The following is a 25,895-nucleotide window of genomic DNA, read 5'->3' as shown; positions in this document are numbered from 1 at the left end:
AAGGCCTTGGAAATGCTGTAATTGAAGTACATTCTCATCTTCCGTCGTTCTTCTGGCACTCGCTCAATCAACACAAATAACCTACCGACTGGTTTTTGGCTCTAAGCTTGTTCTGATCCACAAGGCAGGCCGGAATATGACCGCGATCAAGTCAAGCCTTCAACAAGTACCGCTTTACAGGCCTATTGTCGGGGAGGTTGACTAGGGCCACCAAAGGAGTACTCATGTTCATTATTCGGGGCAGAGCAAAACCACGGATCGTAACCAGTTGGCTGGCCTATCCAGGACACAGACATGAAAGATAAATCCTCGTCGTCCGCAGGTGTAGTTGTAAATGTACCCGGAAATTGAGATGGCCAATCGCCCAGGACTTCAGGATGGCCGGCAAAGTTGGGGAACTGTGACTGCTGAGGAAGTCTGGCGAGACTGGGGAAGTTTTCATTGCCAAAGAAAGCAGTTGGCAATCCGCTAAAAGCAGAGTTGGGTCGTGGAAGATGCTGGAAACGTTAGGGATTCTCAGTATCATTTTCAGGGTTGATATTCTTACTTCCACCTGAAACTGTGAAGAACCAGGTTGCCAACCCGTGTGCTCTGTTACATGAGTCACTGGAGCCGAATTTGCAGCCTAAATGAACGGTTAGAAGGGTCTGATCCAAGAATGACAAGGGAGGGACTCATGCCACAGAGGGCCTTTGGTCACAGACCAAAGTATCTCCTGATCCCGAGGGCTGGTCTGGAGATGTGGATCCAGGCGGAGTGATTTTATCTGGCGACATATCGCTATCTCCCGACGTATCGCTGTCATCAAGAGCTGTTGAAGCATTAAGAATACCGTGAATCGTTTGATTTAGGTCTGTGAGCGTCGAGGGATCTTCAGAAACTTCCACTTGCTTCAAGACAGCGTACGGTGAACCTTTGAAGAGGGGTTGCAACTTGGTATGGATAGCCGTTTTGATTGTCTGGCGAGTAGACAAGCTGAAGTGTCGTTGGTGTACAAGCCCAAATTGATCACTGATAGTGCTGATGACCGCATCTGTGACATCGTGAACACAGAAGTTATACCCATCATCAGCGATATCGTGGTGCTCAATCACTGGCTCGAATTCTGACGAAGAACAGTTTAGCCCCGTCACAGACCAGTCACATGGTGGAAAGTCTACTCACCTGGAGATGGCACGTTCTCATCTCCTGGAAACAGTAATCGCCACATGGAAGCCCAGTCTTCGATCCTTGATCCGCGTGCCCTGCTCATGAGGATGATTCCTGTTTGTGTATTGAGGCCATCTTCGGGGTCTCGCGGTCGAGTTTCGAGAGCGGCGCCCGTCTGGCTATAGCGGATACACTCTTGGGGGGAATGAGAGGGGCCATCGCCAGTTGGTTGCATACACCAACGGCAGAAAGGTCTGATATGATGTGTGCGTAAATGAATCCTTGAGATAGGCCCTGAAGTTAGTTCTGAGTTACAGCATCCAAAGGACTTATGAGAGCTCGAACAGTACAAGTCCAGGCCTGCAAGACGTACTGTCATCAACATAATGAGGGATTTGTTACTCACTTCAACTTTGACATGTCCTTGAAGGATACATTTGCACATGCCAAATGATCTCGCACGTTGAATCTCCTGGGGTTGCGTTTTCTGAAAGGGCAACTCAGATCACTGGCATCGCGTCTCTTCCTGTAAGGTCCTCGCTTGTAGGAAACTTGGCATTGATTCGGATCCAGATTCGAACTGTCCAACTCATCAGCTTCGTCCTCTGGTCCTCGTGAGCGTTTCTTTGTCGGCGGAGTTGATCGTTGAGCCCCGTTCGAGGTCTTTTCGGGAGGGTGAGCATCGTGTGCAGGTGGAGTTTCCTCCACATCGAAGCACGAAAAACCGTCGTCATCCCAATCTATTAATCTGAAATTCTCATCCTCCTGAAGAATCTCAGCACACCGATCTTTAAACCCAGAGAAAGCATCGAGGACGCGGATCGGCCGGAGAAGGCGGTCAAGAGTAACCCCAAAGCATAGAGACAATGCGATGCTTGCAGTGTTCTCGAGATCGATGTCGACATCTTCTTCTTCTGGGTCCGAGTCTGAAAGATCGTTGGCGACCGCTGGGTCACGAGATGGGCATTTACACTCGCCTAGGCTGGTATCTTGTTGAGGAGTTTTGCTTCGGTCTTCCGATTGATGAAAATCAAGACTTTGCTGTCTTTTGAATCGAACCGGCAACGGTCCCCCAATGCCAGCAAGATCCAATTCCACTGCATGTGAGGCTCGGGCCGCTAGTACAGGGCTCGGAGGTCGGGACGGTGAGGGTGTTGTTGGTGACAGGGAACCCATTATGGAGCCCAAAGGAGGAGGGTTCGAAAAGACTGTGAGATGGGATTTGGAGTCAGAGTTTGACATAGTTCCCACGGAACAGCTGTCGTCTGTTTGGGTGAAGTGCCGTTTCTGGGTGCTGGAAATCGATGATCTGTATGTTTTGGCTTCAGGATATATAGGCTCGGATGGCATATGTGATGCCTCAAGCCTGTCGTGTTTGCGTGAGACCATGGTCGCCTTACTATTGTCCGCCATGATGTGTGGACTATGATGGACGAGGCTGCTTGGATCGGGAATGGCTGGTTCCAATTTAGTGTGCTTATGTTCCACTTAATGAACACGAAAAGAGAGAAGGGCGTGCAAGAGTGCAAATAGCAGAGCCGCATCCTCCCGGCTCAAAGTTGATGTCATAATCGTTGTCGCTGTGATTGGTTTGTTTCATTTTGGTTGAGTTCAACTTCGCCCGATAGAGGAATGCGGCGCTTGGTTATCAAGAGGCATCTCACATCATAGGCTATCACCTGCAGTCGTGGCTGAAGCCGTGGATGGGGTGTCCAGAAAGAGACCTATTAGAGACCACAGAGCATCCTTGACAGAACGCCACGATCCTGGGCAAGGCGGTGGGCCGCAAGTGCTGAGGCTTTGATTGGTTTGCTCAATTTCGACTCGAATGAATTTGAATGAATCGTCGTGATTGGATATCATTGGAGACCAGGAGTCAACAGATCTAGGTCGCCAAAAGTGGGACAGTCTCCATCTAGCTACTAACTAAGAATGAACATCGCTGGTTTTGGGGGCCAATTGAGGTACACCTAACGAAAGGGACAGGTAATGTTCATTTGAGAATGAGCTAGAAACTTGTGAAAGATGCACTGCGGAAGACCTACGTGTTATCGTCTACCTCCTGAAAAAAGAAAAAGATTTTTTTTTTTTTTGAAAGTTCCTGCATCACTCCTCGGGAATATTTGGGCGCGGATAGAAATACTTTCCGCTGAATCTATTTGAGCCTCAGTCAAATTTGAGTTGGGTTTGTGTTCTTACAGCAGCTCAAGTGAGCGCATCGTAAAGATGGCTGATAAGCCAGAAGCGATCCACACAACAATCCAATGTCAGATTGAAAGCTTTCAATTTTCCAAACTTGAACTACCATTCAAAATATTTGGGGTGTGAACCATTCGGTTCGCTTCTATGACGATGGGGAGCGGTCATTTCTCTACTCATAAATGCTCTGTTTTGTCACTGAGGGCTACTGCAATGGAGGCCGGCTTTTCTAACGGCATGCACTTCTCAACCTGTGAACGAAGAATCGGCGAATCAAATCAAAACCACTTTCACTCCATCAGACACTACTCTAGCAGCACAATCATGGATTCCTCGAAGCCTCAGGGTAGTCTCCAAGCAGGGTATTGAACCTCGTTGTTTTCCTGTTCTTTTCCCGTAAGAATCACCCAGCTAACAAAATGCAACCCACAGGACCTCAAAGCCTGCACAAAATCCCCAACTCTCCAAGTTGTTGAACGACAGAAACACAGTACCAGACCGCCTCATTCTCAGAGCACTCGGATACCTGGAACCAAGGGGCGTTATCTCTTCTGGTGTGCTTCAGCAGATTGACACCTACGACAAGACGAGGGAGAAGTAAACAATACAGACAAAGTTGTCTCAAATTAACTTGTCTCTCGTCGCTGGAGAGCTGTGTAAAGTACAACGTGACCACACCGGCGGGTGCGCAAGAATATGTCAGCATCTGATTCCGTTTCTCGGGATTCCAGTTCTCCTGTACGCCGGGTTGAGTTGATATCTAGGAAGCGCAGAAAAGCTCTTAGGGCTAGATTCACATGATGAATGAAGTGGAAGCAGGCAGAGTGCTTTGATTTGTAGAGCTAGAGTTGGTCCGCCAGATATGGTTCCGGCCCTTTGGAGAACACTCAATAGTTCATGTACTTCATTTACAGCCTGCTCCAATATCAACTCAATCGACTTACTTTGTAGTGCCACGGATTTTCCCTAAGAAGGGGCGGAGCAGAGAGTATTTGCCACCAATTGGCATTCTCGACGCGTGTTACCCGATGACTGTTGAAATATTCCGTGGATGAAGCTAGGAGAGGGCGTCCGAGGGCGTTACATAATTGAAGTAGACGCTTTATTCTAGGAACTTCGAAGCCAAAATTTCCCTCTAAGGCTTGTTTACATCAACTCAGGATGTTTAGTGACGCGTTTTGTTTCGAATTTTTCTCAAGCAAAGAGAAAGTCGTTTATTGGCCGACAACATCCTGATGAGGAGAAAGGTGTCATAAAGAGTGCCCCAAGCTTTTCAGCTAAAAAATGTCCTAGGCGTTGGGAGTCAGACTCGCGCTGGTCTTGTCGAAAGTTGGAAAGGGTTTTCTATTATTGGATACGCATCTAAAACCAAATGAAGAGGAGGTCTCGCAGTTGTAAAACGGTCAATTGCGTAAAGAACAAGACTAAAGTAACCTGTAATCATTGCAGCAGTTTAGGCTTGAGACAGCGAAGGTGGGCTGGTGGGTTCTGAGGGGGTTTCGTGCAGCTGAACTCGGCTTGGCCTGCTTCTCTAAATTGCCCCGGCGGGAGACATTTGTCTGCCGACGTTGTCGTTTCGTATCTTTGTTGAGCTTCACCACGTATAACCGAAGCGCCTCGACAGCGAACGGACAAGATGTCAACGCGGGATGGCATCTTAACCGATCTAGCCCTCAGACAGCGACCAATATCTTTGAAGATATCCGTCATAGATATGACATAGATGTCGCTAAACACGTCGTCTCCAACAGCGTGGCCGTAAACCTCGCGCCGGCGATTAATCACTCGACTCGAACTTCGGTTGCCATTTTGAGGCACGGTGCAGGTGACTTGGACGACTCATCAGATTGTGGTCCGTTGCTTTCGTCGCCAAGGCCGCGATCAGAAGAGTTGCCGCGGGCTCCTGACATGACGTGCAATAGTGGCTTCGGAAGTCACGCAAGAATCTGGGAAGAAGGCAATTGTATCAAAATCGGTGGGCGAAACCTCTCTCCAGGTTCACTGCTTTGACTTCATGCGGGGTATTGAGGACGAGGACGGCACAGCACAACAACGTAGCGAAGCAAGTCTTGCTGAGGCAAACCGCAAGGCTTTTTAGCGCTTCCTGCAAACCAGCTCACCTCACAGCCAACCGTAGCCAATCAGACTACGAAAGAAACGCCTAAAGGTAGTACGGCATAACCTGCAGCTTCAAGCGGCCGCATATTGAACTGACGTGGCTTGCGGCGGGCACTGCTGGCCCGAGAGGGCGTATATGTTATCTTCCACCATCCACCCTGCTTAATGCTCGTACACATCCAAATTACCCCACTTAAAATATTCAAGATGACCCCTGAAATTGTCACTTTTCTGCTTGCTGTTTCGATATTAGATGCTGAGAAGCAAGAACTGGTCCAACTATTATGGCAATGGCAAGCGTGTTATGTCTGTAGTTATAGCTAGCGTTGTGTTTCTACAGCATGCCTATAGAAGCGATTGGATAGACTCGAGCCATTCTTCCACTTCTGCAGCCTTTGTACTTCATCATATGCCGCTGATGTTATGGGAGAGAATTGTTCAGCGCTCAACAATCATCGAGATCTTTTGAAAGAATTTCAGTTGCTTAAAGAGAATCCAACCTTAGATCGACGCAGCCTTGCAGCCAGGCACTTCTCCAACGTGTCCTATCTCCGATGCCCTCCGTGGCGCCCTTCGTGTGCGTTATACCCTCCAATTCAACATAAATCATTCTAGGTGACACGACATCGTTGCCCCATGGAACCGCCACCGAAACGGGTTCCTGGACCCTTTCCTTGGACTAATGTGTATAGATCCTATAGTCTTCCCGGTTCCATCGAAAGTCCACTTAACGGCTTTAAAGAATGACGTGTTTTCCAAGGGTGGCCAAAGCGAACTAGACGGGGTAAAAGTGAATGTGTCTGGAATCTTGGCATTTTTGTTAAGTTTTCGCCACTCGTCGAAGTACCTATCAAGAATCGCAAGCGTCTCTTCATTTATAACCTGTGTACCTCTCATCCAGTTGATTGATGTGAGTGGCCTATTTGCGTGCCTGCTGCTTGCTACAGCTTGAATTACTTCAGACAGATGTAGCCTTGGGCTACCATCGGCGTGTCGGGTTTCTCTGCCGTTAAAAGCCGCAACAACAGTTATTAGGTCGTGATCTTTTTCTGGGAATATCAACTTTGTAACTGGTGTACGCTGAAGGGGTGGTGTGTAATAGGGTGTGTACACGGAGTAAACGTCTCCATCCTTTTCAACAGTATAAATATCGTTGTCATGACGAAGACCCTTTTCAGAAGCGGCAAATGTGCAGCATAATAGCGACCAAAAGAGAAAGAGGAGATTTGTAGAATGCATGTTGGAGATAAGGCTAAGAATGAAGGGTATAAAGTTGTGAAATGGAACACAACATGCAACGGGTAAACGTCAATCAAGTCTGGAGAGATTTTTGAAAGAATATATACTTTTGCGTTAAGCTCAGCTCTACCAACTTACCCACTGTACTTGCTGAGAAAACTCAGCATAAGAGAATCCACTTGAAATCTTACACACAAGGGAACTATTAGCCCTCTTATTCTTAATAGATTAACATTCTATCTAGTGTAACTTACAAATACTCTGCCCAAGCGGCTTGATATAGGGGGTGGATGCTCTTTATGGTGAAGTTTTGACGGTAGTGCTAGGTGTAGAACCGGGGTCTCCGATTGGGGTATTCGAGGGCGTGATTAGGAACCCTAGTAATGTTTCTTATTATGTCCTTAAGTCAATCTTAACGGAACCCCACATGCTAATTCTTGACCCTAAACCTACGCGCGAGCTCAGCTTAGCCTAGCCGGACTGGCCGAAAGTGAAAGACCTATTGGAACTGTCAGATTGGCAAGGGTAACCGTGATGGTCAATTGAGTGTATTGTGTCTGTAACTATTCTCGCAGGCTGCAGCAGCACTTATGTGTAGTAAAGTATGGTGAGTCAATTATGCGTGTATTCGGGTGTGTGCGTGTGTAACTGGGGAAATCCTTCCTCCTTATTGATGGCCTTGTCCCCTTTGGCCATGTTCCCCAACATGGAAAACCCTACTTTTGGGTGGCTAGATCCATCCCATTAATGTTTCCAACATTGCCCGAGCGAGGCCCTTAGCAACCCCCCTTTCTAGGTGCCTAAGGCCACCACGAAACCCACTGCCCGGGGCAAAGCCCGCAGCAGTACCTTCATTGCCGCCGAGCGGCCGAACGGGCCGGCCGATAATTCCTATCTCCGATGCCCTTCATGGCGCCCTTTGTGTGCGTTATGTCTAATTCAACAGGAACAGGTGGCACAGCCCTCCTGGCAGCTGTCCCGGATCTGATAGGGGGGATAGGCTGTAGCAGCTCTTGCATAATAACACGAGAGCAACGTAAAGAGACAAAGTAATAGAGTAGGAGCAAGTAAGTAAATGCGCGCATAAGAATGGAAGAAGAGTAAAGTAATAAATAAATAGTATAAGTAAGGTAAAGTAAAAGATAAGTAAAAGTAAGAACATTTTCTAGTGCCAATTCACATTTTTCACATAAACGCTGAGCGCTACGCAAACGTTGATATATTCTTCCATTCTAATCAGCGGCATCTGAAGAAGATCTCCGCAGGGATATTCGCTCTGCATTCGCTTAAAAGACATGTTTGACCTAGACGCTGTGTATGTGCTGTTCTGTGGCGCAAGGTGCGGATAGTTGAGCTTTGTTTGACCATGGACCAGTGACCCCTGAGTAGGTAGTGGTGTCAAGGTTAATGCCGATGTACATGTTGACGCTGGAGTAGAGAGAATGGACACGAAGACGAAAAGATGATGTCAATCTTTTTATTGGTGGGAATGAGCTTTTCAGGACGCAGTTATCTATTGTGGATTGATTACGCCGTGCAAGTTTGCTTCAATGGTGGGAAAGCTTCCACAAGAACACCAGCAATCCTTAATAGGTTTTGAGCGATGGCTAGGACATGAGATGGCACCCAAGTCAGACGAGGCCCATTTATTTGGGTGGCGCGAAAAGAATAGTGAGTGATAAAACCAAATCCTAGCTTCTTTCTCGAGATCTATCTTTGGCTCAATGGTTGAATGATTACTGTCGTGCCGGAGGGCTTTCTTTGTTGCCAAGCAGGCAGAGGCCGGCATAACGGTGGACCGCGAAAGTTCGTATAAAGCATCCCCCAATGTTTCAATCCTTGAGGCTTATCCCCTTGCATGGATTGTGGAGTGGGAGACTTCATTGTGGCCGTTCTCCGGTGTTGCGGTTGATCGAAAACAAGACCATCACGCCTTGGTAGGCCTTCAACATGTGTCATACCTTGCTTACAGTTCCACCACGCTCTAAATGCTTCATATGAATAGGGATGAGGGAATGCAACGTTGTGTTACCTTGACAAGGAACCTTGCGCAAGGCAACACAGTGTTGAATCTATCCTCATTGGCAGACATTAGCGGACCCTCGGCCAGCGTTAAGATGGCTCGTCTACCCGCGATGAATTAGCCCGACCGCTGTCCAGAGTTCTCTCGAGTCTCGAACAACCTCGTCCATTGTTACAGCGCATTCACATACCTCCCAGTCTACGTCCGACGGAATGCGCTCCATTCTTGTCTTCCTCGCCGCCCTTTTTCATGCCTCCTTTGCGGCGGGGTTTTGCTTCTCGGAAGGACGGAGAGGATCCTACCACAAGAACCAGGACGTCTTGGATATCGTGGATGTCTGCAACCAGTTGAACGGGACCTATGACAGGTTGCAAGTCAAGCGATTCTGCGCAACGGACAAATACCAAGTATCCTGGGGACTCGAGCTCAAGGTACTGTGTCTTCTCTCTCTGACAGTTCCTTCGCCTTCCCTGAGCAATTTTTCCATGTCTGGCTTCAACGTTCAGAGTGAAGCCAGACGGCTACTTCCGCGATACATGATCGCTGACCAAAGCTCCAGATGATCGGCGCTGACATAAAACGCGACATCTCAACTAGGGAGTGCATGAGCGGGATGGCAAAGCAGCTGATGTGCAAAGAGGGCCGGGGCGGCGTGACCACCTACTGGAACTGGAGATACAAGTGAGTGGATGGATGCCCTCTTCTCATGGCGCCGCGGTATGGACCTCTTGAAGAAGAATCTGACATTTCTCCGGAAGAGCCAAACCCAATTATGTCGGCGGCGAGTGCTTCCCCCGTCCGTACTGGAAGCCCATCGATGCATACGACCCGCAGGACGAGCCGGAGAGATATTTTTGTCGCGTAATGCAGCGCAACTACCTGAGCTGTTGGGACGACTCGAAGTCTGTTCCCGTGCCAAACCACTAGGGGAGACCTTCGAGTTTCAAGAACAGCAGTCTGGTGTGTGTTGTCTGTCGATATATTTACTACATAGGTTCGATGGGTAACCGCGCCATCGGCTCTTTTGCTCGTAGGTTGATGCCAAATCTTGTTCGATCGCATATCCGCTGTCATCAACAAGAGTTATGGTGAGCCACGGCCGTGGTTGTTCAGTGGCTAAAAGCAGCCTCAAGATCCATGTGCTTGAGAATGAACCTCCAAGTTTGCCATCTGTTGAGTGTCGGTCACAAAAAATATCCAATTCTGCTTAGCATTAAGTCGCTCTGGTTCACTAGTTTCTAACAGTATGAACGCGCTTCAATGGTCAAGAAGTTGCCGCCTGCATATTCCACCATCGACATCAGCATACCGCTCTAACATGCCGAGGAATGTTGCCCAGTCTCTAACCCCACCCTTAAACAAATGATGAAGCTGCCTCATCTCTAGTACTGGAACCTCCACCTGGGATCCTTGTCTCCGGGCCAGTCCTCCAAGTCGCCGATGGCCTGAACCTCCGGAGCGATGGCCTCCCTCCTCGTGTTCTCCCGCTTGAGTACGATGTACAAGATGCCGCAAACAACAATGTTAGCAATGAGGTATCCCAACGCAAACGAATGGCCCACGAAGTATCTCGGCCCGTCGTTGGCACGGTACAGCTGCGTGCCGAGGACAGCGCCCAAGTTGCCAATGGTGATCTGCATGGCGTTGCCAACGGCACGTTTCGTCTGGCCCGACACGTTGATGGCGGGCCACGAGAGGACGAGGGCCGTGGACGGGTAGATGCCCGCGGCGGCGAAGAAGGTCCCGAGGTAGGAGACGCCGGGCTTCCCTGTCGGGTCGCCATTGGCGAGGAGGATGATGTAGCCGACGGCGGCGAAGGCGGACGATCCCATGATGAAGAAGGCGCGGCGGCCGGTCCGCTCGGAGTAGATGGCGACGGTCAGGGTCGTGACGAAGGCGACGGCATAGGGCGGGATGGTCAGGAGCTGGGCCACGGCGGCGGTGTAGCCGAGATTTCTAATGATTGTCGGCTGTGGGCGGTCAGGTTTCCCGTTCACGCTTCAAAAAAAAAAAGGCGACGCTCCCTCGTCTCGGCGGGTCACTTACAATGAAGAGAGAGAAGGTGTACAGCGGCAGGCTCATGGTGTGAAAGCCGAGCCCGTACAGCCAGCACTTGGGGTCCTTGATAGCGTCCATCACGTTGCCCCATGTGAACTTTTCGTTGTGCGTCGCATCGCTGTCGGCGGCGAGCCTGGCGCGGATGAAGCGGCGCTCCTTGTCGGACACGAACTTTGCGGTGTCGGGGTAGTTCTGGATGAACCAATACGCGCCGATAGCGATGACGACCGTCGCAATACCTTCCTGCGAGCTGTCAGCAACTATTATCTTGGGTACGGATCGATAGAAAGGGGTTAATTGCCAGTATGAAGATCCAACGCCATCCATTGTCCCAAACGACTCGCATGTGACCAATACCCTGGCTGAGTTAGCAAAAGGTGTTCCCGCTCCACGAAGGGGGGGGGCTTCTTGAGGGGCGGCGTACCCATGCCAAGATACCTCCGAAAGCTCCGGCGAGAGAGGCGGCGCTGAAGAAGAGAGAGATGCGGTACTGCCTCTCGCGGCGCTTGTACCACATGGAGAAATAGTACACGACACCGGGGAAGAGACCGCTCTCGGTGACGCCGAGGAAGAAGCGCGCGACGAAGAAGCCGGCCATGTTCGTGACGATGCCCATGAGCGTGGCGACGATGCCCCAGGCGACCGTCAGGGTTGGCAGCCAGAACCGCGGCGTGGTTCTCTTGAGGATGATGTTGCAGGGGATCTGTGACGGCGGATGAGCATTTCTGTAGTGTTGGACGCCAGGAGGGTGGGAAGATGCTGTTTGATCTTACTTCAAAGAGCACATAACCGATGAAGTACAGCGTCAGACCAGTGAGGTACTGATTACCGGCTATTGTTTGTCGTCAGTAAGCACGGACACCAGAAATCGGACTCATCCCCAACTAACACATGTGCAGGTCTTCGGTGAGGCCTTCGATTCGCGCATTGCCGACTGTGACCCCGTTAGAATTGTCTCCGGCGAGCCACCTGGGATCCGCTAGACTATTCACCGTTCGATCTGTCTAGGAAAGATAGCAGATACTTGTTTGGTTCGTCGTTAGTTGGGTCTCTATAAGGGGTTTGGACGTCTCGCAGTCTCACCAGAATGCCGACGGCCGGGAGTAGCTTGGCATCGAGCTTCCGCAGCAACGCCTTCGTATTGACGCCTTCGTCCCCGTTCTCGACTTCGGAAGGACTGTCCGCGCCGCTTGCATCGTTCGCGGGGGTCTCCAGCGCCTTCTCGGGCGGGAGGTCGGTCGTCGCGCTCATTGTGAGCCGCGGTTCGTTCGTATTTTCTTTGTTTTATTTTATTTTCGTTTTGAGGGTTTGGTTCCGGTTGTTGTCCGTATTCCGAAATCGTCTGCCACTGCGTCGTACAGAGGGTTTCCCGCTTCTCTCGACAACGAAGAAAAGTCGTGAATATCACCTGAAGTCGAGTTTGGGGTCGGTGGTGTGTGTCTTGGAGTGAAAGTCTGTTTTGATGGCCACGCGCACAGCTTTTCAATGCGGCCCCCAAACCCAAGGAACCAGGACCAAACTGTCGGAGTAAAAAAGGCCTCGCGGGCGATAAAATGAGATTGGCGAATGGATTGCCAGAGTGGGTTGGACTCGTCCGGGTGGCCTCCTCGGTTAGCAGCCCTCGATCATAATAGCTCTTGTCAGTTCCCCCGTACATCGCTTACTAGTACAGCTCTCTCGACTGCCGTATTGCCAGGCCCGCATGGCATCATCAATCCATGATGACATTCCCCAGTGCCTCATTCCCTTAATCGTTTAGCTGCCGTTGCAGGTCGTCACTGCCGGGTGGATTGCGCCAGCGGAGGTGGATGATGAAACACATTTGCTTCTTCTCCGATTGGCCGAACGGGATCACGACATGTCGAAGTCAATGGCGACATCACCGACTGGGTCTCTAGCTTCCCCTCTCAAAGCTCCCAAAGTCCCCCAACTTCCCTAATGTGGTATCGGCCGGTGGATGTTTGTTAGATAACTTGGCCATGCTTGGCAACTTTAAAGACGAACCCCCCACGCTTCGCCAACTCTCCGAAAATCTTGGTTCTCCGCGCATCTTGGAGACTGGCGGCAGCGTGTATGTGCCGCTTTGACATTTGGTCAAGCCGACCGATGTGCGGCGTTTAGCGGGGCGTTGAGACCCACTTTCGGTCCCGTTACCGTCCCCATAAACCCCGAATCCTGCCGCCGTCGACAGGCCGTCAACTATCGATGCTATTTCAATCCGGCGTTGGACTCAACCTTCTTTGAGAAACAACCAACCGACGTCTCGTAGCTGATAGCATTAATCTCACGCATGCCGGACGGGTTTTCTTTTAAAAGAAGGCGGACCTTACTCATCTCCGGCTGCCCTGTGAGACCAAGTTGTTAGAGCCACATGAATTCCAAGCATCACATCTCGAAAACACAGACAAGTTTCCCCACTTCAATACGTTTTCTTCGTTGTTTACTTCACAAACTATCTGTTTTTACTGTCCAATGTCCTTTCCTGTATTCAAGCCAATGACCGGCTGCGAAAATCTGAAGAAATGCCGAGCTAAAAGAGGTTTCTAACCATGACCAAGTGGGAAAGCCATCGTTTATAACAACCATCTGTTGTAAATCCCCTTCGACCATCAAATTTCCAAGTCAACAAAGTTTCTGTGCTAACCCAAGAACAGTTACATGGCATTTGCCCGGGTCATGAGAGTGCCGTGCATCGCCTGCCATTGATTGGCAAGGCGTTTAGCAGCCGATGTCGAAGGCGACGAATGTCTGGCCATTGGTAGGCGCGGGAAGGTTAGACGCCGGCGTGTCGAACAGCCGGCACTGGACCGGCTCGTTGGCGGAAGGCTTGCCAAACTCAATGCTATCAATCGTGTCAGTTTGTGTCACATACGAGTGGCAGAAGTCGCTTACGCCTGGCAACCTGTGGTCTGCTTGCAAAGAGCCAAGCAGGCGTCCTGGTCGGTGATGTCTTGTCGGCTCAGGATAGGAGTGGGGTTGCTGGTCGCTGGGCCGGCGGGGGCGGCGCCACAGACGTTGGTGCGCTTCTTGGGCTGCTGACCGCCGTTCTGGTTGCCGTTGCCGCCAGTGCTGCCGTTGTTATCGCTACCGGCCTTGGTCGGGGCTGTCGTGGGCACGCCAGAACAGGCCTTGTCGAACACCATCAGGTTGGCGTTGGACTGTTTGGGGACCTGCGAGGCGGGCACGGCGTAGAGCTGGCACTGGGGCGTGGTGCCGGACTCCGGGAGGCCGAAGATGAAACTCTGGCAGCTGGGGTCGACCTCACAAAGCTTCTGGCAGGCCTCCGCAGTGGCGGCGGACGGCTGTGAGAGCGGGCTGACGTTGGCGGTAGTAGGGCCCGAGGGAGCGGAGTTACAGACGTCCCGGATAGCAAGGGGGCCTGCCTGGGCAGCGGCGGCGAGGGCGAGAATGGTGGCGATGGTGAAGGACTGCATTTTCAATTGTGGTAATGGTGATCTGAACCGATGTGAAGATTGTGGTTGGTCTTGAGTGAAAGTGATGCTGAGGGAAAGCGTTGAGAAAGAGAAAGATTCTTATGGGTGATTGGATGTGAACTGATTGTTGAGGATGAGGAGAGAAGAGACAGGTTATCGAGGGGTTGGACGACAGCTTTTATATTATTGATGAGAACTTATTATGACAACCTGACTGACTAGAGTCTGACTGACAATCGTGACAAACTGGAGACGTGAGAGAGTTTCTTACGACGCATCTCCAATGTATCTACACATCTGACCTTCGGAACGCGTGGACAAGCAGATGATCGACAGTCCGAATACCACTTTGTTCAGGGGCAAGCTTTCGGAAAACATGGAGAAGGTTTCATCACCATGATATTCTCTGCTTAGGCGGCATGATTGACGTTCACAGCCTCATACGATGCCAGATATAGTTCAGCCCGTGATGTGGGCAAACAACATGAGGGTCTCAAAGAGCTTGTCCGGCATCTTCGTGCGATGGGGAGGGCCTTTTTGGTGTTCTCACCAGATAGACGAGGAGAAGCGTTAAACTTGGATTTTCCCTCGCTATGGAAGATGTTCGGGGGCCATCATTGACTTGGGCATTGTATCAGCCATAACGTTCAGCTGTGACATCGCCAACGACAGCATAACTAATAGTCACCCGTCACTTGATTAGCCAGTACTTCATCATGGTCAAGTCGTCGGCTGTTGTGACGTTTACTGGAGGCAGATTCCGACTTCAATCGTGAGGCTCAACCATCAAACCAACACTGCCCGGGCCGCTACACCGACCGATGAGTGCCGGCAGATGCGGTAGAAGATATGTCCGGGGTGCCTGTAAGGATACGGGGATACCCCTGCCTCCTATGCCGCCCAAGCTTTGCGGCTCCCGACACTTAATCCACCCCCACATTCCAGAAGGGTTCCTGTCTGGGAAAGCCGATTGAGATCCAGGGGCGTATCCATAAATATCTCGGGTCTGTTTGTCAGGCTTCCCCTTTTAGGTGAGGCTGAATGGTCCTGAGGCACGGATTCCCCTCAGGCAGGGTGGCATTTTTAGGTAACTCGCGGCGGTGTCTCTTCCCAATGAGGAGTTTAGACCGCAAGGTAAACTCAGTTGAGATGTTGGCTGCCATGGAAGAGCCTGTCTCGTCACGGCAGAAACGTTCCGAAAACATGCTTGCATCCTCCCCCTTAACCGGTTTCTTAGCCGGCGGGGAGAGCTGAAGCCCGTCGAAGGGGAACCCTGCCAACATTGCAGGTGTAGGCCCTGTCTATAATGTAGGAACAACGCTGATAACTCTAGATTATGCGTTTGACTCGAGCAGCGCTGCTGAGGGCTGTGAGCCTATGACGGAGGCTACCCCGCGTGTTGGGACCGTCCCCTATGTGGAGATTGTGGTTCGTTAGCATTGTTCACGGCTCGGTGATGACGAAGCCTCAAGGGCTCAAAGCATCCCGACGATGGGTGAAACTGTAGGCCGCACACGTGTGGACGTACGTATTGGCTATAGTCTGGGTGAGTTATGGGAAAAGAACGGGTTGCTTCGTCATTAAGACTGGAATAGATTTCTCGGAAAAAGGAGGTTAGTCAATAATACACTGCTTCCGAGGCTGAGCGCTGGGCCGGAAATGGTGATCATCGGTCCAGTCCACTGTACATTCGCAGCTTACGAACGGGACTACACGATTTAGGCTCAACGACCAGCTACCAAACAGGGGTAATAACATAATGCTTGACCTTGGGTACAAAACGAAAGTGGATACCTTGTACAAACATGGAATTCCACAAGGCTGTGCATTGAGAAGAGTCTAGTATACCTCGAATTTTGCTTTCCGAGCCATTGACGTGCTCCTCTCACAAGTATGCGTGGATATCTTGACTTTTCTTCTTATGAGCGCGGGCTATTGTCGTCAATGCCGCCCAAGACAGCCCAACTATCGAGCGGCAAGAAATTGCTACAGGTTTCATCTACCCTTCTTCCATTTCCTCTATAGCCAGCTCCTGTAGCTCTTAATATCATTTCCAAGCATTTACAGGCAGCGTGTCAAGAGAAACGGCACATGGGAAACCACGAGAAGGATGTCAAAAGCTTGAAAGACCCAGAAAGAGAGAAGAAGAACGTGAAAATAACCAGACGTTTGTATAATATATAAAAGCCCATGGCGCCAGGGATATGCCTAGATAGGACTCGGCCTATGTGCTGCCGATAGCCGCCAGTGATGCATTATACCTACAACTCAGTCTAAGCTGCTGTGGACTACCGCATGCTTCTGTGACGAAATCAGAAGACAGAAGTAGTCATTGCTTATTATCATACTTGGACGCCTCGGCCCCGTCTATCACTCCCAGCATTTGAAATCTCACGGGTAGACGTTCCAGTGTACATCTCGTTCTTGCCTATAAACGATAACATTTGTAGCTCTTTTCGCGATAGGAGCCTGTAAATATGTAGCACGAAAAAAAATCAAACCGATGTTCGCCGCCCAAGCCCTTTGTATTCGAGACTGGATAAAGAAACACCACGCTGGCGCCACAAATGCTTCCCCCCCCGCCACCACCACCAAAATCTCTTGCCCGACATAGACCCCTCCTTTTCAGACACCAGAGTCCTCCTGCTCGATCGAGTACTCCTCCTGGAAGGTGGTCCACGCGCTGCAAGTGTCGGTGAGGGTGGTGTTGTCCGTGATGGCTGCGATCTCGCTGTACCGCTCGACGAACTGCATCGAGAAGCCCTCGGACGTGTGCCAGCCGATGTGGCAGTGCATCAGCCAGGCGCCCGGGTTGTCCGTCTCCCAGGCCATGACGAGGTAGCCGGAGGCCGGCAGCATCGCCGTGTCGCGGCGGGGCGGGTTGGAGGTGTTGAGCGTCACGGAGGAGCTCGAGTAGGTGCCCGTGCCCTGGGCAAGGACGAAGAAGTCGTGGCCGTGCAGGTGGATGGGGTGCGGGACGGCGAGGGTGGTCTCGATGACGAAGTAGACCCACTGGTCGGCCTCGCTGAGCTCGATGACGGCCTCCTCCGTGTCCCAGCTCGTGGTGCCGTTGACGATGGCCTCGAGGGTCGGGTTGGCCCAGTCGACGAGCATGCTGGTGCTGTTGAGGTACCACTTGAAGAGGCCGGCCGTGTTCTTGCCGACGGTGGCGCTCTCGAGCTCGTCCCAGTTGGCGTCCGAGACGGTCTTGGAGACGTAGGGGACGAGGTTGTCCGTCTCGTCGTCGCAGCTGTCCGTGTAGGAGTAGCCGGTGGTCGTCGGGGTGGTGATGGTACCCGTGTACGAGATGATGCCCTTGATGTTGTCGGTGCTGTCGTTGTCGGAGCAGGCCGCCTGAGGGATGGCACGGATCCAGAAGGTGTCGGCCGTGTCGGCCTGGTCGGCCGTGACGATGATGTCGTAGCGCTGGCCCATGCCGATGTCGAGCACGGTGGCGTCGTAGGGGGTGATGGGGACGAGGTCGGAGGCGATGACCTGCATGGTGTGGTTGTCGATGGAGAACTTCCAGTGGGTGTCGACGGCGGCGTTGACGAGCCTCATGCGGTAGGACGTGCCGGACGTCCAGGTGACGTTGTAGCGGTAGCCCGTCTGAGAGGTCGAGTCGTCGTCGCCGTAGACGTTGGTGCCGTTGATGAGGCCGGTGTCGAGGGTCGGGGGGCCGCTGGTCTCGGCGGTGGAGTAGAGCTCGTCGACTGTCTGGTGGTCCCAGTCGTTGAGGAAGAGCATGCCGAGGTCCTCGTCGTAGTTGGCCGTGGCAGGGCCGTTGATGACGATGCCGCCAAAGATGCCCTGCCACGCCTGCAGGGCGAAGTGGGAGTGGTACCAGGTCGAGCCGTACTGCAGGGCCTTCCAGGTGTAGGTGATGGTGTCGCCGGGGGCGGTAGGGCACTGGGTGATGGAGCTGACGCCGTCGTTCTGGTTTGTGTAGTTCTGGCGGATGCCGTGGAAGTGGATGCTGGTGCCGTTGTTGGACGTCGTCAGGGAGTTGGTGATGTGGACCGTGACGGTGTCACCCCAGTCAGCGAAGAGGGTAGGGCCGGGGATGGAACCGTTGACGGCCATCGCGGAGCGGGAGACGCCGTCGGGGGCCACGGTGACGTCCGTCAGCTCGAGCCAGTACTCGCGCGTGACGCCGGTGTCGGGGGCCTCGGTCCAGTAGTCGGTGTCGACGGAGTAGTCACACCACTCGCTCCTCGTGCTGGCGGTGTTGCCGCTGCAGGCAGCACGAGGGAACAACTTGGGCTCGGGGAGAGAGCCGAGAGACGGCAAGGCAGAGGCCAAGGACGCGGCGAAGGCGCCGGCCACGAGTAAGGACTGATACATGATGATGTTGATGTGTGCCAAGAGAAAAGTGAGTGAAAGACTGTTTGACACGAGTTGGAATACAGTAAGTGAGTGAGAGGGGGAGAGAGAGAGAGAGAGAGAGAGAGAGAGAGAGAGAAGGAAGAAAAGAGAAAGACTGTAGCGAATGGAAGCTCAGCTAAACTGTACTGGGTGGCGAGCGAATGAGGATGTCATCAAACAAGCAACGGGCGGCAAATAGTTTAAGTATGCCACAAGTGGACTTGGCTTCGCGGACGGCTGACGGCACGAGCTGCAGCCCGCGAGGCTAAAAACTCTATTACCCCATTGAAGTTCAGCAAGGAAGGTTTCCCCTTTGGGACAGATTTGGTCCTATCCTGGAACCGAGTGCGAAGCTGTCCTGCCACCCATGGCCGTCTACGGCTCGCATCTGCCCCTCAAGAGATCGTCAACGTATCGAGCGAATCAGGGACTGGATAGACTCCTCCGTGATGATGGAGGAGTCACCCTCTCATGTCGTGATAGCGCCCGCCCCTGTTGATAGATGGATCGTTTCTTGAGACAGACCCCTTACGGATCCATGCGCGGCTGGCTCCATGGACTCGAAGTCGTAAGAGGGTACGTGGATCGCGTATCGCAGTTGGGCTGACTCGCAAGCGGCTGAGTATTGTGCATCCGTGCCAGGCCTAGACAGGGGGCAAGCTATATCCCGTAGAGAAAGAAGCCCCGCCATAGCCTTAATCTAAGAGTGTAAAGACAGTAGAGGTAGTCAGTCGGTCGAGCCGTCTATGGCCCACGTCTATGGCCGGTGTCTCCGGCTGGCCGTGAGAGTGGGCGGATCCGGAGGGGCACCAAGACGGCTTACGGATCCTTAAAGTCCTCCCGATTTAGAAACCTACGTCCCCCCCGCTCGCCGGTATATGCCGTCAAACCGTGTACGGCGACCCAGGGGTTGTGTACTCGTCGTCCCCTTGCGAAGCCCCCCTCGCCTTACGCGGTCCCTCACAAGAAACCCGGCCCCCTTTAACGACTGGACGTGATGTAACGGGCCTATAATGTCTCCGCTATGCATCAAGCTTCCGGGAGAGCCCACAATTCCCGGGCCTCGCCCAGGTCCAGTTCATCCCACATGCCGAAACAAAACACGCTTGACAGGCACTCCCTCCCGGGGTCGTCCCAGGTTTCGTCGCAAAACAGCAACACCCGGCGATTTATTGTTGGCCGACGGCTTTTCCCCGTCTCCTATCCCTGCCAAGGTTCCTGACAGATACCGGACGGCCATGACCGATGAGGAGCAAAAGGAGGGACCCCTCTCCACCGTGATTATGGGTGGACACGCCTCGACTTCCTGATTGCAACCTAATTTGGCCTGTAGTTGCTGTTCGTAATCACAGAAGACAAAGGAGGGAAAAAAGGGCAACCATCTCAGGCGTAATGTGGTGGTGGTGCGGGTGTTAGTCGTCCTCGAGCGAGGCAAACCAGGCGATACCGGCAACCACTTACGGATGATCCGAACTGCATCACTTGACCTCACTTTTATTTAACCAGCTTTTCCCCCTCTTCCGCTTGATTCTCGGGAACCCCCCCACACCACTCCGGCTCTTCCAACACGATAACTCTCCTTCAGTCCATCGTCTCCCTTCGAGTCTCTTTACAGCCTCTTTCAATCGTTTATACCCGTCTCCAACTCTTGACATCTTTTGACTCTTGACAAACCCATCATCCGTCATCAACATGCAGTCCATCGGTACCATCCTGTTGTCGTTGGCGGCTCTCACAGCCGCGGCCCCGGCGGAAATCCAGTCGCGCGCCGCGTCCAGGGACAACAGCAGCCCGTTCCAGATCTACGCCTACGGCGCCGGCATCGGCGGTCTCTCCATGTTCTCTGCAGGAGGTAGTAAGGCTGGTTTTGCAACTTGTTGTCTAAGAGGGGGGGGGGGGGGGGGGGGGGGTAGCGGAGTTTCGTAAGAGACTCCAGTTGCTCCCCGAGTCTTCTTCCTGTTTTCTTTTTTTCTGTCTTCTGATAACCCGTCCAGCCCGGGTTTCGAAATCCCTTCCTAAGTGGTCTCCGAGCTGACATTGAACCTGTGCCAAGGCGACGCTTACTTTGGCGACCACACCAAGTTCAACGACTCTAACGCGGCGCCCGTGATCTGTAAGTCGCTACTCGAGTCCCCTTTCGATGTGGTTGCATGCTAACCTCCTCCTCAAGTTACCCCAACTGACGACAACACCTGGCTCGGCGCCCCGAACACCACCGCCCTCAACACCACCACGCCTCCCAGCTGGTCTAACCTCACTTTCTCTGTGCCCACAGACGGCTCCTCGGACCATGACGTCGGCTTCGTGAGCTCCAACGAGACCTCTTCCGACCGCCAGACCAGCGGCTTTGTCTTCTACGGCACCTTCATCTTCGTCGAGAGCAGCACCGGCGGCATGGAGTCCATGTGGTATGCCACGCCCAGCTCGGTCGACGGCATCTACTCGCTCAAGTGGAACGAGAGCGGCGACGCGACGGAGGGCAAGGTCGTCCTCACGCTCAAGAAGACGCCGCCCTCCAGCGCCAGCAAGACCAAGACCCGTGGTGCTTGAGGGAGGTTTCTATTCCTTTTGTCCACGCGGGGCGGGTGTATTGAGATCTGAGAAATGCTATACATTTGTTGAGGCATGTTTGAGGTCTCTTTTTCTTTTTCACATCGGCCACAAGACATCAATATCAACCGATACTTGAGCAATACAAAAAACATTTGAATGGTGTGAAACTTTTTTAGTTCAGACTTTTATGAAGCATTCCATGCCTAACCACTCGACGCTAAAAGCCATTCCTCTCGTGACGTTACAAAGGGTAATAATACATGAGTTCGTGAAAAGTAGGAGAATCCCTCAGCGGCGCTCGCTGGCAACCTCCTCAGCCGAGGCAGGCAACCGCTCTTCCGCACCGGGAACGTCCGAGGCGTTCTTCGTCTTGCCGCGCGAGTCCGGCTCGACGCCAACATCCAGACGGCGTTCCCGGAAGTTGTCCTTGCCCGAGGCACCGACGCCCTCGAGCCCCGCGCTCTCCCGGTTGCGGCGACCGAGGTTGGCGCCGTGCAGTTCGGCGCTCGTCTGGCCCTGCATGGGCTTGCCGAGGCCGGTGTGCACGTCGGCGCTCGTGGCGCCGGGGAAGTCGTTCGCGGCGGTGTAGGTCGTCGCCTCCGGGTTCAGGGCCTGGCCGGGCGTATCCTGGGCGTTGGGCTGGAATGTGTTTTCCCTGGGCGCGGTGCCGGCGGGATAGGTCTGGGCGTGGAACTCGGGGTAGGCGTCGTTGCCGACCTTGGTTCCCGGGGCGTGCTGGTTTTTCCATGTGTTAGACTTCTATTGTGATTCTTTTGTTTGTGATGGCATTGGGGACTGAAAAACTTACGCCCTTGGTGGTGAGGGGCTCGGAGCGAGGGACGCTGGGGTGGAACTCGCCCTGCTTGTTGTTGACGGACTCGACGTTACGGTTGACAGACATCTTGTGCGGTTGTGTCGTTGTTGACTTTTGTGATTCTGGATATGGTATGAAAAAGGTGGTTTCTGGTCGTGTGTGATGGGTATCTTATGGGTTGTCTTGTTGAAGCTGTGTTGATTGATACAAGAAAATCCTCCTCTTCCGGCTGTTACTGTCCGCTTTAAGTATGTTATTGTCGGTCGGCCAGTAACACCAAATGACGAGAGCCGCAGGTGAGGTGCGCATGATGTCACACGCAGGATTACATCATGGCAGCGAGGGATGAGATAACAGCGCCACTTTTCCGTGGAGAAAAAGGGTGAAGCAGATGGTGGGAGGAAGACCCTGAGATGATGTCAGATTAACCCGGTTCAGACACAAAAAAGGTAGGAATCGCAGCGAGGCGGTGGGCAAGTAGAAACTGAAATCTGATGCGGGATCCAGTGTTTTGGGTGGGCAAGGTTTTGGAGATGGGCAGATCCGATCGCCACGGGGCGTGGCCGGTGCCGTGATACGGACGTTCTGATCCGGCCGGTCTCGGTGAGTGTCGGTGGGGCCTCGGTGAACTCGCCTTGACCGAGCCACCCTCCCCCTCTCTCCATATCCCACCGAGATGGAGTAAAAGACGGAGAACAGAGCTGATATGACGTACAGAATATCTCACTCTACCACACAAGCCCGTGCAGCTTGGCTCAAACAGCGGATCAAGCTCCTTCGTGAATCTTCCATCGTTCGCAGCTCGCAACAAGCCCAACGGGACTCTTCCAGGTACGTTCCTGTAGGGAGAGAGAGGGGAGCACATCATGATGTTCCCACTAATATGACACCATTTTTTGGGCTTTTCGTCGCGAATCTCGCCATCTAGAATCGGCCCGCCAAGCCTCTCTTCTTCTTCCCATCCAGTCCAGCTTGGTCCTCACCGATCGGGTTTCCCGTCGACGAGTTGCCCTTTTTCGGTCCCGATCTGCGACCCTAGCCCCAGCGCTTGCAGCCTCGGGAGCAGAGGCCCGTCCTTCGGGCGCTCTTCATTACCCCGGATGAGCTCTTCGATATCCTCGAGCTGCCGTAGCCTCGTAGTGTCGCCTGCCTCGCGGCACCACCTCTCTAGCTTCTGCTTCTGTCGCTCGTAATACGGAAGGGTGCCCATCGGGCTGTCGACGTGGCACCCGATCGCCATCAACAGCAGCCTGCGGGACCAGTCGTGCAGCTCCGCGCGATCCCCGGCGTATTCGTTGCCCTGGGAATACCGGCAGTCCGCCAGCAAGGAGCAGCTTTTCCCGTAGTGCGACTTGGCGTCCGTGATAGCGGCGTAGCTGGCCCCCTTGGCCTCTTCTTGCTCTCTCAGGTGTTGCTCGGAGAGGTTGTAGCAGTCCTCCGCCATGTCGAGAACGTCTTGGTCGAACTGGCCCTCCGGCTTGGCGAGGTTGCGATAGCCGATGATGAATTGGCTGAACTTCACGACCAGCAAAGCCTCGTGCCCGTAACGGGCCTTGACGTGGGACATTCTCCCCATCGCCATGCTCAGGATCCGGTTGTCCAGCTGCTGTTTGCTCTTCGCCTTCTTGGAGTTGAGGATGAACACCAAATAGACCGTCACCAGGCTCCGTTGTCCGAGCACTTTGAGCACTTTCCCCTCGAGCTCCTCGCAGATGCGGTCCATCAGCCCTTGGAAGTTCTCAAACGTCGTCACGGCCAGGAGATGTCGAAGACTTTGTGCCAGACGGATGAAGTCGGAGTTCGGTCTCGGCATCTCTTGGGATGATGTCGCGAGACAGCTTGCCAGTTGCTGGATGGCATGGTGGTCCAGCGACTGGTTGATGGTGCTCAATATGCCGATCGGCATCGCCTCGTGGAAGTTATCGAGTAGCATCTTGACGTCCCGCCTTAAATCGGTGGTGGACGCCGACGACGGGATGTTCACGAAGTTTCCCCTGATCTGGGTCTCGTACCTGAGCTTGTCCTGCAGCGTCCGGTATATCGCGAGATGGTCATCCGTCGGCGTGCAGTCCTCGAAGCCGGTGCCGGGGGGTCGTCCAGGGACTAGGTTCGACAGGATCGAGATGGCACAGTTCACAATCTCCTTGCATAGCACCTCCGGGTCCCCGCCCAAGTCCCCGTGGTCGTATCCGTTGGGCGACCTGTACCCCAGTGTTGTCGCTGGCGTTGGTGGGAACGACTGCGGCGTGCCGATGCAGGTCGTGGAGCGGGTCTCTAGCCCGTCGTCTCTGGGGTAGGGCGATGCAACTGGGGTCAACGCGAATGGGGACTGAGACGAAGGTTTGGGAGCGTGCGGTTCTTTGCGGTGTTGGCAATCGTCGCTCGGTGTTGTGATGATCGTGGGCCTCGTCTGACACGCTACGGCACCAGGAGAACGCGCGCTCTCTTTTGGCGGCGTTGGCGGCGGCGGCGGCGGAGGCCTTCGATTATGCCGTTTATTCTTCTCGATGCCCCACGACTTCAACCTCCCCTTGTACATACGCTCCCTGGCATGCCATCAGCATCATGCACTTTTGGTCACCATGGCCGGTGGAGGGCTCACGTCGCGTGGAACCCATGAACGTTCTTGAGCTGCGCCCTGATGTCCTTGAGCGTCCGGCGGGTGTACAGATCCGCAATGAGCGGCCGGTAGCTCTCCCACTCCTCTGCGGTCGGCGGCACGGGCATGATAGATGCGGGGCTCAAGTCCGATCGGAACTCTACTATCGAAAGGAACGGTCGTCGGCAGCGGCGCACAATGGCCACGCACGGGGAGCACGGGCAACTATCTGACGAGATTCGGGAGGGCGAGCGTCGGCGGCTGGTGGGGTTAGGAGGGGGGGGGGGGGTGGAAAAGCGGTGAACGCAAGCCGTCGCAGAGGCGGCGGCGAGCGTCGACATGGTTTATGAATTGTGCGACGGGCACAACGGAGCGGCTCGAAGCCCAACGAGGGTTGCCAACGACGAGGTGCAGGGTGAGGATTGTGAAGCGTCCAATGGCTGTGAGCCTCTTCGACAAGGGGTGGTGAGATGGATGGGGGGATCTCACCACTCACAAGAAAGCACCGTGCATATTGGATGGGGGCCTGGGCATGGTTAACCACGAGGAGGAAGACGGGCGAACCATGCAAAACCATGATGCTTACCATCGATATAAGGCAACCTTGGGGCACACGGCAAACCGGGGCGGGAGACGTGATGGGTTGGTCTGCCTTGACAACAAACGAGGCGACTTTTTTTGCACATTTATGCGATGCATCATGCATTATTTGGACTTGTGACTGCTTATCAGCCAATGCTGTGTCTGGTATTCAAGCAGTTCCTGGCGATGGGCCAACTCGGCTTGATAGCAGCAGCCAATATTTAAGTAGACGAAGCGGGGTTCTTTCAACGCTGCAGATGATCCAATATCTACTTAGTATGAGGCGGTCATCAGTCTCGATTGGGTTTCTGCGCAGGCCTTCTGCACAACACTTCCCGTATTCGGAGTCATCTCTCACATTATGAACGTGTGAGATGGACCTGAAGTGTGTTGGAAGCCCTGAGCCTCCGTTTCTATACAGCCAGCCATCGTAGAGCACGAGGTGTTCATCCAACAACAGGATGTCTGCGACTCTTCACCCACGCTGGACCCAAGGTCACTTTTCTCCAAAGCAACAATCTGAATTGTGCGAACGTGTCGGCCAAAGTGGCTATCGGCCCTAAAGCACGAAATCAGGCCGCGACTCTCCCAATGAGTGGAGAAGCGTACGACGCGTCGACTGCGCCCACGTTGCTCCCAAGAATAGAAAGGGAATTGAATAGGCCCGCCACGTTCACCCCCAGAGTATGAGATAAACGAGCCTAGACTGGCCTCAGCCTTCAGCCGTTCGTCAGCGAAAAGGGGATGCCGTTTATGCGGGTG

At 53.3% G+C, this 25,895-nt stretch overlaps 9 protein-coding genes across 9 annotated transcripts; 2 read left to right on the top strand and 7 right to left on the bottom strand.

Annotated features, from left to right (window-relative positions):
- Positions 1 to 3: 3 nt before the first annotated feature.
- CDEST_14453 (uncharacterized protein) lies at positions 4 to 2,499 on the bottom strand (the record flags this gene model as incomplete). Its single annotated transcript, XM_062930609.1, has 5 exons — positions 4 to 497; positions 548 to 625; positions 705 to 1,105; positions 1,165 to 1,487; positions 1,556 to 2,499. The coding sequence occupies 5 exons, from the start codon at positions 2,497 to 2,499 to the stop codon at positions 183 to 185; spliced, it is 2,061 nt and encodes a 686-aa protein (XP_062786660.1). The 3' UTR covers positions 4 to 182.
- A 3,363-nt stretch (positions 2,500 to 5,862) lies between these two features.
- CDEST_14452 (uncharacterized protein) lies at positions 5,863 to 6,745 on the bottom strand. The gene has a single exon (XM_062930608.1). It carries the CDS (start codon positions 6,703 to 6,705, stop codon positions 6,073 to 6,075), a length of 633 nt encoding a protein of 210 aa, XP_062786659.1. The 5' UTR covers positions 6,706 to 6,745; the 3' UTR covers positions 5,863 to 6,072.
- Positions 6,746 to 8,940: 2,195 nt separating this feature from the next.
- On the top strand, positions 8,941 to 9,655 carry CDEST_14451 (uncharacterized protein; the record flags this gene model as incomplete). Its single annotated transcript, XM_062930607.1, has 3 exons — positions 8,941 to 9,159; positions 9,288 to 9,409; positions 9,487 to 9,655. 3 exons carry the CDS (start codon positions 8,941 to 8,943, stop codon positions 9,653 to 9,655), a joined length of 510 nt encoding a protein of 169 aa, XP_062786658.1.
- A 455-nt stretch (positions 9,656 to 10,110) lies between these two features.
- On the bottom strand, positions 10,111 to 12,037 carry CDEST_14450 (Putative major facilitator superfamily, MFS transporter superfamily; the record flags this gene model as incomplete). Its single annotated transcript, XM_062930606.1, has 8 exons — positions 10,111 to 10,698; positions 10,775 to 11,029; positions 11,088 to 11,144; positions 11,211 to 11,489; positions 11,560 to 11,618; positions 11,676 to 11,720; positions 11,779 to 11,809; positions 11,870 to 12,037. 8 exons carry the CDS (start codon positions 12,035 to 12,037, stop codon positions 10,111 to 10,113), a joined length of 1,482 nt encoding a protein of 493 aa, XP_062786657.1.
- A 1,467-nt stretch (positions 12,038 to 13,504) lies between these two features.
- On the bottom strand, positions 13,505 to 14,220 carry CDEST_14449 (Putative PAN/Apple domain-containing protein; the record flags this gene model as incomplete). The annotated part of the gene is made up of 2 exons (XM_062930605.1): positions 13,505 to 13,628; positions 13,679 to 14,220. The coding sequence occupies 2 exons, from the start codon at positions 14,218 to 14,220 to the stop codon at positions 13,505 to 13,507; spliced, it is 666 nt and encodes a 221-aa protein (XP_062786656.1).
- Positions 14,221 to 16,845: 2,625 nt separating this feature from the next.
- On the bottom strand, positions 16,846 to 18,564 carry CDEST_14448 (Putative multicopper oxidase, second cupredoxin domain-containing protein; the record flags this gene model as incomplete). Its single annotated transcript, XM_062930604.1, has 1 exon — positions 16,846 to 18,564. One exon carries the CDS (start codon positions 18,562 to 18,564, stop codon positions 16,846 to 16,848), a length of 1,719 nt encoding a protein of 572 aa, XP_062786655.1.
- A 1,713-nt stretch (positions 18,565 to 20,277) lies between these two features.
- Positions 20,278 to 21,135, top strand: CDEST_14447 (uncharacterized protein; the record flags this gene model as incomplete). Its single annotated transcript, XM_062930603.1, has 3 exons — positions 20,278 to 20,437; positions 20,639 to 20,698; positions 20,756 to 21,135. 3 exons carry the CDS (start codon positions 20,278 to 20,280, stop codon positions 21,133 to 21,135), a joined length of 600 nt encoding a protein of 199 aa, XP_062786654.1.
- Positions 21,136 to 21,347: 212 nt separating this feature from the next.
- Positions 21,348 to 22,842, bottom strand: CDEST_14446 (uncharacterized protein). Its single transcript, XM_062930602.1, has 2 exons — positions 21,947 to 22,842; positions 21,348 to 21,873 (listed from the first exon to the last, which is right to left on the bottom strand). The coding sequence occupies exons 1-2, from the start codon at positions 22,037 to 22,039 to the stop codon at positions 21,427 to 21,429; spliced, it is 540 nt and encodes a 179-aa protein (XP_062786653.1). The 5' UTR covers positions 22,040 to 22,842; the 3' UTR covers positions 21,348 to 21,426.
- An 89-nt stretch (positions 22,843 to 22,931) lies between these two features.
- Positions 22,932 to 24,679, bottom strand: CDEST_14445 (Putative Clr5 domain-containing protein; the record flags this gene model as incomplete). Its single annotated transcript, XM_062930601.1, has 2 exons — positions 22,932 to 24,498; positions 24,555 to 24,679. 2 exons carry the CDS (start codon positions 24,677 to 24,679, stop codon positions 22,932 to 22,934), a joined length of 1,692 nt encoding a protein of 563 aa, XP_062786652.1.
- Between the last annotated feature and the right edge of the window lie 1,216 nt (positions 24,680 to 25,895).

The sequence above is a fragment of the Colletotrichum destructivum genome, chromosome 10 (genome assembly GCF_034447905.1).
Source record: "Colletotrichum destructivum chromosome 10, complete sequence".
Taxonomy (NCBI): Eukaryota; Fungi; Ascomycota; class Sordariomycetes; order Glomerellales; family Glomerellaceae; genus Colletotrichum; species Colletotrichum destructivum.
The sequence above is the reverse complement of the archived record's forward strand: the minus strand, read 5'-3'. Positions and strand labels throughout refer to the sequence as shown.